Source organism: Drosophila subpulchrella, chromosome X, assembly GCF_014743375.2.
Source record: "Drosophila subpulchrella strain 33 F10 #4 breed RU33 chromosome X, RU_Dsub_v1.1 Primary Assembly, whole genome shotgun sequence".
NCBI classification, from domain to species: Eukaryota; Metazoa; Arthropoda; class Insecta; order Diptera; family Drosophilidae; genus Drosophila; species Drosophila subpulchrella.
Window position 1 is genome coordinate 10,746,901 of NC_050613.1, and position 15,596 is coordinate 10,762,496.

General features: G+C 43.2%; 2 protein-coding genes across 5 annotated transcripts; one reads left to right on the forward strand and one right to left on the reverse strand.

Moving 5' to 3' along the window:
- Nucleotides 1-1,566: 1,566 nt before the first annotated feature.
- On the forward strand, nt 1,567-14,792 carry LOC119557983 (neuropathy target esterase sws). 4 transcript variants are annotated; one of them, XM_037871070.1, is made up of 12 exons: nt 1,568-2,376; nt 5,484-6,221; nt 6,400-7,331; nt 7,391-7,962; nt 8,441-8,859; nt 9,493-9,768; nt 9,987-10,173; nt 11,402-11,518; nt 12,398-12,514; nt 13,075-13,286; nt 13,415-13,759; nt 13,820-14,792. In XM_037871070.1, exons 1-12 carry the CDS (start codon nt 2,275-2,277, stop codon nt 14,213-14,215), a joined length of 4,413 nt encoding a protein of 1,470 aa, XP_037726998.1. In that variant the 5' UTR covers nt 1,568-2,274; the 3' UTR covers nt 14,216-14,792. The 4 variants fall into 4 exon arrangements, with proteins under 4 accessions (XP_037727001.1, XP_037726998.1, XP_037727000.1 ...); XM_037871072.1 differs by lacking the exon at nt 11,402-11,518; XM_037871071.1 differs by lacking the exon at nt 12,398-12,514 and having other exon boundaries at nt 1,569-2,376.
- Nucleotides 14,793-14,852: 60 nt separating this feature from the next.
- Nucleotides 14,853-15,565, reverse strand: LOC119556532. The gene has a single exon (XM_037868812.1). It carries the CDS (start codon nt 15,416-15,418, stop codon nt 14,873-14,875), a length of 546 nt encoding a protein of 181 aa, XP_037724740.1. The 5' UTR covers nt 15,419-15,565; the 3' UTR covers nt 14,853-14,872.
- Nucleotides 15,566-15,596: the final 31 nt, after the last annotated feature.

The window sequence follows — 15,596 nt, forward strand, 5'->3', positions numbered from 1 at the left end:
CTTTTTGAAGTTTTGATTAAAATAATAATAAAAGCACTTATGCATAAACCGACTTGTATTAATGTTTTTGGAAAAACTTCTTATACCAAATATTTTATAATAAAAACATATGAAAGTTAAAATCGTTAGGAAAAGATCGAAATGCTAGAGAATTTGTAAGTGTACCTAATCTTTTACAGGGAATGTTTATCCAACAACCATTAGGATTTTTAAAGTCTTATTTTACAATTTTTAAATAATGGTTGCTTAACTTATTAGCTGCATGTGAAATTTGGCTTGTTCTCAAAAAAAAAAATACAATATTAATAAAAATATATATTAAAATATATTACGAAATTATTTGAATTTACATACTAATTAAAATGAGTACCAATACAGAGTTAGCGGGTAATGGGCCAAGATCTCAGCACTGGCGAAAAACGAGCCAGATAGAGGTCGCTGTTGGCTAACAGCAACAGAGGCCGACGTCTGCTAGCCAACAGCGCTGTTAACTTTCGCGCGGGATTTAAAATCCGAAATCGTAACGGTGCCTGGGCAAAGGAAATGTGCATAACTTAAGTGCATTGCATATTTAATTGCAGCTGCAGCCGAAACTGCATCCGAAACTGCAGCTGGCCACCCGAAAGACGCGTCTCGGCCGTTTTGCTTGGCTGGCGACCGAGACTTTAGTCGAGATTCGGATTCAGATTGAGACTGAGCCCCCGGTGCTTTATGCTCTAATAATCCGCGCTGCACTTGCTTTTATTGGATGTTGCACGTTAGTTTCGGACCTCCGCTCCGATTCGGGTCCGGATTTCACCAAAATCCTTTAAATCAACACACATGAATATTTATACTGATTTTAGATTTTACAGTTGTTAATCACTGAATATTACCGGCGGCCGTCTCCGCATTTCACGGCTCCTTGGCTGCCAGCAATCTTAAGCGAAGTTAATTATGCCCGCAAATTAATGTTTGACTGCATGCCAAGTCATTTTCGACTCACCTGTGTTTTTTTATAATTTAAACTTTAATAGCGCGCGCGGAGTTTTTCGCCCCCACAGCACTGATTTTAACAGCTGTCATCGCGGGGTCGTTCAGGTACAAATTAAAGAAAATTATGATTTTCTAAACTTTACTCTTTACTCTTTAATTCCAATTTGCTTTCTACTTTCCAACTAGACTCACTGAAATCGGACTTTTAATAGGCGTGCCTCTAACTTTCTGTGGTTTAATTTTCTGATCGTTTTCGAAATCAAATTTTGTTTTACGAAATGTAATCAACATCCATTGTACAACATGTCCAGTCCGAAACCCTTTAAGTTTGTTACGTTTGGTTAACCTGTACAGTTTTGTGAGCTAGCTTTCATGAAACTTGCTATTTTCTATCACTTTGCAAGAAAACTGCCTAGATTTCTGATAAAATTGCTTTTGAATTGAACAGAAACTTTTGAATAACCGTTCTACTTTTCTAGACACCTGGGCACACTGCTTGACAGCTGTGATATAATCGATGACTATCGATGTTTGTCAACTTGAAACAAAGGCAATCGATATTATGATCGAATATTTCCCATCTCTAGTTATTAGAACCAATAACAAAAATTCTAGAGTGCATTTGAGTTTATTAGTTTGTAGTTATATAGCAAAATGCTCGTCTATTTCGGCTCACTAAATTAAGCAAGTTGTTGTAGCACGTTGCCACGCCCCCACCCAAAACAGTCGACCACCCCCCGCCTCCGCCCACAACGTGAGAGAGAGATAGAGGGATTAAAAGCAACAACAACACATAAAGAAAACGAAAGATTTCCGCAAGGAACCACCAACAAAAACATCTATTACTTTGGTGGTTCTCGTAACGGCAAAAACAACAAGAGAATAAATTTAAATCAAAAAGAACTGTGCTCTCTGCTGTTCTGCGTGTGTGTGTGTGTGTGTTTAAGCGGTGTGGTGCGTGCATTACAATAATTGCACAAAATTCAAGACAAACGTGGGGCGGGGGTGTCTGTAAGTGTGAGTGCGACAGAACGCGACCCATACAGAGGGAGAAAGAGAGACGGCAACAACAAAGGGCTGTGATTTTTTTGACCCCTCCCCCGCCCCCTCACACAAACTTGCGTATTTACCAAATAAACGGGACACACCAACACAACACAAGCCTTAAAAGCTAGAACAACAAATCGAATAGTTTTGCGTGTGATTTGAGAGGGGTGGAGAGGAGAGTGTGAGTGAGTGGGAGAGTGGAAGAGTCGCTGGAATAGTAAAACTGGCAGCGTAACACAGAGAGAGAGTGCAATGGATGTCCTGGAACTGCTGCGCGCCAGCGCCAACGGCGGCTTCAACACTCTCTTCTCGGACGCATGGTGTCAGTACGTTTCGCAGCAGATCACAGCAACGGTAAGTGCACTTCAACCTTTCTTTGTCTTTTTGTTTGCCTTGGTATGCTTGGGTTTGCTTAGCCAGCGCTAGTGAGTCAGTTAAGTTTGAATTTAAAGAGAGCGACTGCGAAAGAGCAAAGGATAATAAAGGCAGCTGGAAAGCTTGGAAACGATGAGCGGGGGAGGGGAGAGTCAGCCAGGAATACAGCTGTTAGGGGTTTGGATCCACACTCAAAGAGAGCGGGAAGAGAGAGCTGTTTGGAAAGTGGATCTTAAAAGGATGACAGCTGAGCTAAATAGGAATTCATTTTAAACTTGCAAATTCATTCTTATAACTCATAATTTTCTATATTACCTAAAATGTTCATAATGAAAACGGCTTTATTTTTTGTGATAGCATCTATAAAGATTAGGGTGCCTGATAAAAAATCACTGAATGAGCAAGCAAAGCAAGTCTTAACGGCTAAAGCAAGGAAAACAAACTTTCTTAGAAAACCCACTTGAGTATTGAACACCTGTTGGAATATTAAATGGTATTCTGTCTGGCCTTTTTTTACAAGTGTGTGTGCCATAATCTTTATGGAAATTTTCAAATAAATGTATCAACATAATTTCGTCTAGACAACATCTTTAATCATACGTAGTTAATAAACTATATAATTACAAACCACCTGTTGAAGATGAAGCCTTTAATCCGAATTTGAATACTTAAATATATGTATGTATTAGTGATAAAATCCAACAAGTTGTGGAATTTTTTTTAGTTATTTCTGATTAATTTTCCATTAGTTTATAAAATCTTATCAGCTGTTTGGAATTAGAAAGAGAAACAGGACTCCAATCAGCCACACAGGGTTCGTGTCCCAGCTAAATGATAAGAAGCCAAAAGGCAGGAAAAGAAAATGCAAATGGGCAACTTCCGTGTTTTGATTTGTCCCCTTCAAATCGAAATTGTTTTGTGGCCTTACATAAAACGAAAGAAAAACAAAAATACAATGCCCACTGACTACAGTAGCCACATGATAACACCACACACGGCCACCCAATAATATTGATAAAGTCGGCCTGACGACCCCGAGAAAAAAAAAATAGACGAAAAAAAACTAAACCACAAAGGCTGATAACTATAACCGATTGCTAATCACAAGCACGTGCAATTGTGGGCGGGGGGGTGCGTACGAAATCAGTTTTCAATAATTCAATTAACCCCTTGGGGCCAAATCAATTTAGACGCCTTGTGATTGCGACTGTGCGAATTTTATCTTTGTTGCCGTTGCCATGCGTGTGTGTGTGTGTGTGTCGGTCCGATTAGATCCAAGCAAATCCAATTGGATATCTGCGTAGCTTCGGCTTCCAATTAGACCGACTGAGTCAATTGAAATTTATGGCATTTCTCTTGTACATTTTGCAAACCTGTTGTAAAAATAAACTGTAAACAAACAATAATGGCGAGGGGTAATATAAAGGTAGCAGTAGGTACACAGAGAGAAAGATTGGCAGGTGACTATAAAACTAAAGGCATATTCATAAAATATTTATACCAATACTACCATTATAATTTGATATCTTTTTTGTAATTAAAAACAAATTAAATATAAAAAATATTTATACAGATACTAGAACATAAATTTGATATTTTTGATTGTCAATTCCAAAAAAAAATCCTAAAAAATATAATAAATATATCAAATCATTGCTTATTTAACCTGTTAAAATGATAGTGAAATCAAAACTATTAAGCTGATGCTATTTTTTTCAAAAATAAATCCTTAAAAGCAAAATAAATATATAAAATCATTGCTAATTTAAACTGTTAAAGTGATAATGAAAAACGTAACTATCAAGCTGATGCTCTTTTTTCTGTGTAGTATCAAATGCGAGAGTACAATGCGGAAACTGCAGATAATAACAAATGGGGGGCAACAACAAACCACCAGAGAAACTACTGCCTCAACAACAACAAAAACACTAAACAAGAACAACTCTCAGAACCACAAACAATAACAATAAGAACAACAACAAAACAAGTGCAACGACGTCGCGTCGTCGTTTCAATGTCAAAATGCTGAATGCAATAACAATTGCAATAGCAGCAACAAAAGTACGCAAGAAAAATATAAGGAAAAACAACAACAACAACAACAAAACACAGCTGATGGATTGGCTTGATTATACGGGCGTGACACTAGCTGGAAATCAGCTTTTGGGAAATTACAAGTGTCTTTGTGCTGAATAATTCATCAAGTGTCTCTGTGTCATTTTAATAGTCCACTCAGTGAGAAAAAGCATATGAAAATGGTGACAAACACGAAATATACGTTTTTTGATATATTATCACTTTGTATATAGGATTAGATTCCTTATCTTGGAAATAAGAACTCTTTAACCTTTGGTTTTTATAAAAAAATATAAATCGAATTAATTTAATCATGAAATTATCATAAATATCAATAAAAACACATATTCCTGAAGAATTCGCGAAATTTTTCATTTTTCCCGTTTCAATTTAAAAGCTACCTAATTCATTTAGAAAGCTTGCACGAAAAGTTTAATTTTCCTGAGTAATTACAGAAATAGAGGAGCGAAGGGTAGTTGGAAATTAGCATTTGGGAAAATTCAAGTGTATGTGCTGCATCATTGATGTAGTGAAAAAAGCAGGCGTATACCATATGGAATGAATAGGTTCTTTTACTAATTGACTTCACTTTTATTTCCCATTTGGCAGAGTTTTGCGTAAAAACATCTCATCTTTTGGAAGCACTGGAAGTTATATTAATCAACTTACGGTTATCACGCTTATCTGTTCTTTAATAATGCGAAAGAAAAGTTTAAAAACTTTGAAAACGTGCTTCTTTCATGACGCTTCCTTAGCAACTCTGTGAAATATACCAGATTTCGTCCTAATATCAATAGTTCTTAATCGGAACCAGTTCGATATTAGAATAAGTTTAAAAATTCGGACGCAAAGAAAGTCAAAAAGTCACCCGCTTGACAGTCAAAAATTCATTCTATTCTGTGCAGTGAATTGGGTTAGATCGAATTGCGATGAAAGCTTTTAAAATCAAAGTAAGAATTCAACTGAATAAGCAACTAATATTGTGATTTTCTCTTCCAAATCCCCTGCAGATGTACATGTATTGCGCCATAGCAGTGCTGGGCTTTCTGTTCCTGGCCTGGTTCATGTACTTTAAGCGCATGGCCCGTTTGCGCCTGCGCGACGAGCTTGCCTTCATCCGTTCCCTGAGCGCCGTGACCTCATCCGGCGGAGATCTGCGCGGCCTGCGCTTCCGCAAGCGCGACAAGATGCTCTTCTACGGACGTCGCATGCTGCGCAAGATGAAGAACGTTAGTGGTCAGATGTATAGCAGCGGCAAGGGTTACAAGCGCCGGGCTGTGATGCGATTCGCCAGGCGAATCCTTCAGCTGAGGCGGGACAATATGCCGCTGGAGATGCGCACCGTGGAGCCGCCAGCGGAGTATCTGGAGGAGACCATCGAGGGCAGCGATCGGGTGCCACCGGATGCCGTTTACATGCTGCATGGCATCCGCATCTTTGGGCACTTCGAGAAGCCCGTCTTCCTGCGACTGTGCAAGCACACCCAGTTACTGGAACTGATGGCCGGTGATTATCTGTTCAAGATTACCGATCCGGACGATAGCGTCTATATCGTCCAGTCGGGCATGATAAATGTGTATATCTCAAATGCGGATGGCAGCACTCTGTCGCTGAAGACGGTGCGCAAGGGCGAGTCGGTGACCTCGCTGCTGAGCTTTATAGATGTCCTGTCGGGAAATCCCAGTTACTACAAAACAGTCACCGCCAAGGCCATTGAGAAATCGGTGGTCATTCGGTTGCCCATGCAGGTTGGTTTCACTTTAAGCATTACCATTATGTATTACCAATAACCTTTTAAAAGTCTTGGCAACCCTGAGAAAAAAGGGTTGACAGGTTAACAAAATATCATGAATTTATATGCTTTACAAACTTGTTTAGAATGAACTTTGAACTAAAATGTATTTGTTACTCCTCCTCCACTTGCAGGCCTTCGAAGAGGTGTTCCAGGATAATCCGGATGTGATGATTCGGGTCATCCAGGCGATAATGATAAGACTACAACGAGTCCTCTTCACCGCACTGCGCAACTACCTTGGTCTAAATGCCGAACTGGTGCAGAACCACATGCGCTACAAGAGTGTCTCCACGATGAGTGGACCGATCAACTCGCAGTCCTCGCAATCCTCACGCCAGGCGGCCAATGGTCCGCCCACGGTGGTCACCCAACTGAATCTGATGCAGTCCGCTGCCTTGGGATCGGTATCGGGATCGGGTGTGGCAGTGACCTTGACCCGAGCACCGCCTTCGCCATCGCGTCATTCGCGCGAAGAGCACACGCTATCCGATACGAATCCCAATCCGGATGGCAGTATTCAAGGCAATAGCAATCTATTCACCGAAGTGCACGGCGATGCGCCGAATGCAGATCTATTCCATCAGCAGCAGCATTCGGTGGGCAATCTGTCCACGCGTCGCGGTTCCATCACCCAGATGACGCCCGAGGGCTCGCAGGCCAGTCCTCAGGCACCGGGAGTATCGCCCTCGATAGACATGCGCCTGGTGCAATCCTCAGCGGTGGACAGTCTGCGTAAGGAGCTGGGTCTGCCCGAGGAGGATGCCCACATCATTGAACCCTTTGTTGAGATACGCGAACTGGAGCCGAATGTCACTTTAATCACCGAAGGCAATGCGGACGATGTTTGCGTGTGGTTTGTGATGACAGGCACATTGGCTGTTTACCAGAGCAATCAGGATGCCACGCGTGCCAAGCCGGACAAGAGCGACCAGCTTATCCATTTTGTGCATCCCGGGGAAATCGTTGGCGGACTGGCCATGCTGACGGGAGAGGCCAGTGCCTATACCATTCGATCGAGGAACAACAGTAGGATTGCCTTCATCCGACGTGCGGCCATCTACCAGTGAGTTTGGACAATAGCTATATTAAGCCCAAGTACTATATCTTTGATTTCCTTGCCAGGATCATGCGCCAGCGACCCCGCATTGTTTTGGATCTGGGCAATGGGGTAGTACGCCGCCTATCGCCGCTGGTGAGGCAGTGCGACTACGCCCTGGATTGGATCTTCCTGGAGTCGGGCAGAGCTGTCTATCGGCAGGACGAGAGCAGCGACAGCACATACATTGTCCTGAGCGGACGCATGCGATCGGTCATCACACATCCTGGTGGCAAAAAGGAAATCGTCGGCGAATACGGCAAGGGGGATCTCGTGGGCATCGTCGAAATGATCACGGAAACGTCGCGCACCACGACGGTGATGGCTGTGCGCGACTCGGAGCTGGCCAAGCTGCCCGAGGGCCTGTTCAATGCCATTAAGCTGCGCTACCCCATCGTGGTGACCAAGCTGATTAGCTTCCTTAGCCATCGCTTCCTCGGCTCGATGCAGACGCGCTCGGGCAGCGGGGCGCCGGGCGCGCCCGTCGAGGCCAATCCCGTCACGCACAAGTACTCCACGGTGGCCCTGGTGCCCATCACCGACGAGGTGCCGCTGACGCCCTTCACCTACGAGCTCTACCACTCGCTCTGTGCCATAGGTTCGTATGAATCCAGTGAACTCTACAGTCCGTGTGCCAATAATTATTGATAATAGTTTGATTGATTGATTCTTAAAGCAGCAGGTTATTAGGTGTAGCTAGTAACACTTAAAAGAAGGAGGAACATCCTATAACTATGATTTTTTGACATGCACAGACGTTTAAAAAAAAATTGGTTTATGCATTTCCATTAATTTGACAACACTACACTTTTTATGTTTTTTATGATAGAATAAGCATGTTCTATATCATTTTTAGAGTCAATAAACTTATTGAGTAAGTTGTTAAGCATAGGAAAAGGTAATACGAACTTAGGGTTCCAAAACACAATCAGTTTTCAGCTTATAGAATATTTTATACTTTTTCCGCTATGATTTATTCAGAACACGATGGATAAGTCCGGTAACGTTTCACATTGCTGCACTGTAGCTCCGAAATACCAGGTGATTTTAATGTTCTCCTTCTGTTTCTTGACTAGGACCCGTCCTCCGTTTGACCTCCGATGTGGTGCGCAAACAGCTCGGTCCGAACATCTTCGAGGCGGCGAACGAGTACCGGCTGACCTCGTGGCTGGCCCAGCAGGAGGATCGGAACATCATCACCCTGTATCAGTGCGATAGTTCGCTGAGTGCCTGGACACATCGATGCATGCGCCAGGCGGACGTCATCCTGATTGTGGGCCTCGGCGATCGCTCCTACCTGGTCGGAAAGTTCGAACGTGAGATCGACCGGCTGGCGATGCGCACGCAGAAGGAGCTGGTCCTGCTATATCCGGAGACGACCAATGCCAGGCCGGCCAACACGCTCAGCTGGCTAAATGCCCGGCCCTGGGTGACCAAGCACCACCACGTACTCTGCGTCAAGCGCATCTTCACGCGCAAAAGTCAATACCGCATTGTGAGTTAATGTATCTTTGAAGTCCTTAATAGTGGGCTATTTTCTATAGTTTTCCAAACCATCTCTAGAGACGAAATTTAGTCAGTTTTAGTTCCCTTACATAGGCAATAATACAGAATGGATAAAGATATCTTCCTTGAAATATCCATTGGGACAAGTTTAGATAATAGAACCAAGCCATATCTTTCTGGTAGTTTATCGCTTAACGATGCGATGGCCACTACATTCAATTAAACTTCCGTGGCACCACTTTAATAAAGATAACACAACCTGATTTCAGGGACAAATAACCCAATATCAAAAGATTCACCAGAAATCATTAAGACGTGACATGTCACGTCATACATAATATTACTCCTTATCTAAGCTTGGACAATTAACATGAAACTAATAAGCGATTTGACATAAAGATTAGCATGATAACCCCAGAGATTAGGTCTTTATTGTCACCCTTCAAATAATACTGATGTCTGACGCAATTTTCGAGATAGGGTAGTCATGATTAATGCAAATCTGTTTTTATAGATACATGTTATGTGTATACAGATCAGTGTTACAAGAAAGGGGTTTATTTCGTATTCAAGACTAAGAATATTGCTTGGTAAACTGACTCACTGATCTCTTATTTTGCAGAATGATCTCTACAGTCGCGTCTTGCTGTCCGAGCCGAACATGCATTCCGACTTCTCGCGTTTGGCCCGCTGGCTTACGGGCAACTCGATTGGCCTTGTCCTGGGTGGCGGAGGGGCGCGCGGTGCCGCCCACATTGGGATGCTGAAGGCCATCCAGGAGGCGGGGATACCCATCGACATGGTCGGTGGCGTCAGCATTGGCGCCCTGATGGGAGCCCTCTGGTGCTCGGAGCGTAATATCACCACGGTTACGCAAAAGGCGCGCGAGTGGTCAAAGGTTGGTTCTTAAAATACCTTATATTTACATATGTATGTAAATTAGGCCTCGTTCGGGTTTTACTTAATTTTGAATTATTTAAACTTTGATTTTAGTGGACTTTCAATAGTTTGTACAATCGGAAAATAATTATTTACATTTAATTGAATAAGTAAATACCAGAACGGGAAATACCTATCAAATGTTACCATAACTAAGTGACTTGATAATCTCTTTAGAAAATGACGAAATGGTTCCTACAACTGCTGGACCTCACCTACCCGATCACATCGATGTTCTCCGGACGGGAGTTCAACAAGACGATCCACGACACTTTCGGGGATGTTAGCATCGAGGACCTGTGGATACCCTACTTCACCCTCACCACCGACATTACCGCCAGTTGCCATCGCATTCACACCAATGGTGAGTCAGACCGGCTCCGCATTTGCCTTCTCTCTCTCTCTCTCTCTCTCTCTCTCTCGCTTTGTATGTGTCTGTCTCTGTCATTATCTGTCTCTATCTATTCTGTTTTTAGCGCAGTGGGTATCGGTTAATGGGGTTTATTAGTTATTGGAATTATTTTTGGGAAATCAAAGATTTTAATTGCAATTTAATTTGGTTTTGGTAATCACTAAGATTTGAATTGTATTACATTTACACAATAATCACAGATCAAATTGATCATTGTTATTTAAATGGTAAAGATATTAAATTAAAATACATTTGGTACAGCTTTTAATCGTAAAAGATCATTTCAAATGATTGCAATATTACATTTTTGCCTATGATTTAAAAATTTGATCTTGACTTAGTAATTTAAATTAAATGGATTTAAAATAATTTTTTTTATAATACCTGCTCTGCTTTACATTTTTATTTGCTTTCAATAATAAGAACTTTTGGTTTTTGCTTAAACGAGCTTATCGAAAATAATTCCTGGGACTTCCTTAACTAATAATCCTTTGGTTCCTTCTTCCAATTTGCTTTTGTTATGTTCTGTGATCCCTGATCCTCCTTTTGATCCTTTGGTAGCCTTAGAACTGAGTGTACCCAAAAAATGAAAAAAAAATCCAGACAATGAGACACACACACGAGCACGCACCCACCCACCCACAATCACACACAGCCTCATTCCATGGCTCGCAGTTTTTTAGAGGCTATTTCACATTTCTAACTGTTCTTTTCTGCCGTGGAATCAATCGACTTGTTATCGGCGTTGCGCTGCCAATCGAATGTGCTGTTATGTTTGAATTTGAAATTTAGCAAATTAAATCAAATCTCATTGTTGTTGCTGTTGTTGATGTTGTTGTTTGGAAAGCTTGTGCCAAAAATGGCAAATCAAAAATAGGCTTTTGTGCTTTTTGCTAGAGGCTAAACTTGTTGCGCTCCCCCATAATAACCTCCCAACCGCTGCCCCCATTAAAACCCATCCCATTGGTGCTCCCCATCCCAATAATCTTCATTTAATTCCCCATGTCCTCGCCCAAAAAAGAAAAAAAAAAAGATCGCTCAGCAATTTTCTCTCAATCTCTCTTATTTTTCTCTTCTCCTCCCCCCGAAAAACACAACAAAAATCACACCTAAACAAAAACACACACCTACCGACTTATCATTGCTGGCATGTGTCTGTCGTTGATATATATAATACCAGGATCTCTGTGGCGTTACGTACGCTCCTCCATGTCGCTCAGTGGCTATATGCCGCCGTTGTGCGATCCTAAAGATGGGCACCTCTTGCTGGATGGCGGCTATGTGAATAATCTGCCAGGTAATTAGCACTTAGCACTTAGCAACTAGCAAATACGATTTAACAAAAAAAAAAACAAAAAACAAAAAACTTAACCCCGAGCGTTAATCCAAGTTCTCACTTTCAATTTCCAATCTAGAGCTGAGTTTTTCGGCACACAGAGCGCGCAGAGTGTTGGAAATTCCACTTGTTCGATCATGCTTGCCTGCGTTCCGAGTTCCACGTTCCTCACGTTCCATTCCATTCCGTTTCGCTCCGTTTTATTGATCCCCTGTATCCGCAAATCCTTGAGATGCTGTTATATTTGTTGTTCTTGTTCTTATAGATGTATAAAAGTTTGAGAGTTTTTTTGGCGGGCTGGCAATGCTGTTGCTGCCTATCGATAGTTTCGTGTCGCCTGCATTTCTAACGGTAAAATCGCATATGTTTACACCCTCTGTCTCATTTCCACCCACATGAACACACCGAACAAAGCACATTTACAAACTTACACCAACACCTACACCTACGACTGAGTGCACAAAGTTTCTTTGGCTTTTCTTCTATCTCTTTTAGTTTTTGATGGTATTTTGAGTTGCATTTTAGTTTATTTTCACGTTTTGTTGTTTTTGGCCGTTTTGTTGTATGCGTATAAGTAAACCCGATTTCATTTGTAGTTGTAGCACTGAAATAAACCGTTATTTCGTGGATAAAAGTGTGTCTTTCTCTCTCTCTCTCTCTCTTTATCTCTGAAACACATGACCTCTCTCTCACACAAACACACCACAACAATTGAAAAAACCAAAAAAAAAAAAAACACCAAAACTCACGTGTCCGTGTCATCGAATACAATCCACAATGTTGTACTGTTGTCGTTTTGTCCCACCTGTGGTTTGCTAACGGTGCAAAAAAAAAAATCAGGTCACCTGTGGCGGTACTGCCGCGCCAGCATGTCGATTGCCGGTGTTTTCCCGCCATTTTGTGATTACCGCGACGGCCACCTGCTACTCGATGGCTGCTACACGAACAACGTGCCAGGTAAAACGAAAAAAAACAGCATCCACCTCGGCGTTCCACGATCCACGCTCCAACGCCCGCAACGATTGCAATTCCCATTCCAACGCTCTGCGCCGCCCCTGCGTTCGCTCCAGTTTTGGGAATCGAATTCCAAGAAAGACCCCCAGCATCTCGGGTTCTATTCCAAACCTCTGTTCCATTCCGTTTAAATTTATACCTTATAACCTAAACCTGAAGAATTCGCGAAATATTATATTAATAGTTAGAGAGAAAATCGGATAGTACTTGGAAATAGGTCTGATATGCTGGGGGGTAAGAATAAAACTAATCGAAAAGCGTTTATAACTGCGATATACTTTTTCTCATATCTCTTTTTATTATTATTATAATAAGTTAAAAATAACTTTTTAATTTATAAAGTGAAAAAGATAGTACTTCTAAAATCGCAGCTGTAAACGCAATTTTTAACTGGTAATTCCAACAAGAAAAGAAAACTAACCAACATTTGCATTGCATCCACATCGACCACCCAAAACACGACACGCATGCTCGCCACCCCATTTCCTTGATCACCGATTTAGCCGATGTGATGCACAATCTGGGGGCTGCTCACATAATCGCCATCGATGTGGGATCACAGGACGACACCGATCTTACCAACTACGGCGACGACCTGAGCGGTTGGTGGCTGCTCTACAAGAAATGGTTTCCCTTCACGACGCCTGTGAAGGTGCCCGACTTGCCGGACATCCAATCCCGATTAGCCTACGTGTCCTGCGTGCGCCAGCTGGAGGTGAGTTTTCGTCCTTTGGATCTGAAGAATTCGCGGTTTCCTTTTACAAACTGCTTAGAGCTCAAGAATTCGCGATCTAAGTAACCATATTTATCAAGACTAATCCGATATCTATATTTCTTTCTTAGGAGGTCAAGAACTCGGACTACTGCGAGTACATTCGACCCCCGATCGACAAGTACAAGACCCTGGCCTTTGGTAGCTTCGACGAGATCCGCGATGTGGGCTATGTGTTCGGGAAGAACTACTTCGAGAGCATGGCCAAGGCGGGTCGGCTGGGCCGCTTCAACCAGTGGTTCAACAAGGAGCCACCCAAGCGGGGCAACCACGCCTCGCTCAACGAGTACACGTTCATCGATCTGGCGCAGATCGTGTGCCGACTACCGGAGACGTACGTGGTGAACACGGCGGAACTCTTCAGCGAGGACGAAGACTGTGATGGCTACATCTCGGAGCCGACGACTCTCAACACGGTAGGTTTCTCACTCATTAGAATACCAATGGCAGTTACTTATCAAAGCACTTCTTTACAGGACCGACGACGCATTCAAGTGCCGCGTGCTGGCAACTCGTTGTCCTTCTCCGAGACCGAAATGGATTCGGATCTGGAGATTGACCTGAAGCTGGAGCGCAAGACGGACAAGTCCACACAGTCCACACCGCCGGCGACCAGCAGGACCAGTTTGCGCGGCAAGGAAGAGGCTAGAGGCTATGTGGAGGATCATCGTGATCGCGACTGGCACTGGGGTGCGAAGCACAAGGATGCGACTGACGGTGCAGCCACCACAGCCACACACACTCTGACTGAGCAGGAGCAACTGCAGCAGCAGCAGCAGCTGGAGGATCAGGACGCCAGGGCGGAGCAGCTGGCGGACAAGGACGAGGACAAGGAGAACAGGAGCAGCGCGAATAACGAAACCAAAAACTAGCTATATAGACAAGCCAACCGAGGCGGGATATCTACTCAACAAAATGCAGAAACAGCAACAGCAAAAGCAACAAGCCGAGGACGACGAGGTGCCTTCCGCTTGCCCGACGCCCAACGGCAACCACTTCACCAGCAAACCAACCACAACCACAAACTACTCAATCATCCAATCTCCAAAACGAAACAAACTAAATAGCAATGACAAGGAAATTTGTTAACCTCTAGGTTTTATAGCAACCAAGACTTAGGCTTAGCTTAGCATATGGAATACCCCCATCCCACATCCCGAGTCCTCATTCACAAAACAAATCACACACACACATTGTAATGGAGGCACAAGAAGTCCACAAACTTTGTATATACATATAGTTATATATTTTTACTGAAGCAACCGATATTGTAGCCACGAAACTGAGACTCCTTTGCAATGAACCCCCTAACAAAATCCCGCCCCCAATTTTGCCGCACACTTGTGTAGTCTCTCTTTTATTTTAGGTAAGCAAATTCTTTGTTTAATGGTCGGATTTTTTTTGTAAATGCAAGCAAATAAATTTAAACAATTGAGAGTACAAAAATAAGGCATGTGGTTTATTGTTTTTTAAAAGTAAAACAACTGGTTCTGACGAAACATTTATTTTGATTTGGAACGAGGTACAAGTCAAATGGGTTTGCCAGCCTCCAAGAGTAGCTCATCCAGCAGCTCGGCCATAAATCGAGGATCCACCACGAGGTAGGGTTCCTCCACCTGGCCAGAAGGAGTCCACTGCTCCAGCTGACAGCAGTTGAGCGGATAGAAATAGACATACGCCTCCATTTGCTGGCGGGGCTGGGACGATCCTGTGGCATCCTGGAGCTGTACATGCCGTCGTCCTGGCGGCTGATGCATTTGCAGCCGATGACCCACGACAAGCAGATTGTCCTTGGATGATGAGAATCTAAAGGATTTGTGCGGTTGATTCCTTTTCTTCTGGGTCGTCGCCTGTTGTTGGTTCATCGGCATGGCCACCTGCTGACCGCCGCTCATCCGCATCCACATCCGCTGGCCGGGATCGGCGGCGTTGGGCGGCTGCAGGAGCGGATCGTGGAGGAGCAGGTCGCTGGACCGCTTGCCCGTCAGCCGCTTGAGGCGTCTCCCAATCCTGTCCCACTCCTTCCGTTGGCGCTGATGGGCCTGCTGCAGTCGCCAAAATGTTTTCTCCTCCATAATGGGCCCGTATTTTTTTGTTGGTTATTTTTTAAATTTAAAAATGTCGTCCTAAAGTTCCCCCCGTATTTTTACAATCGAAAAATGGTCAGACGCTTGGAATTTAGCTAGCCCGAAATCGAAAGACCAAGTAGGCCTTTTCCTTACTGTCCCCTGTCTTATTTTAACGTCGTTCGTC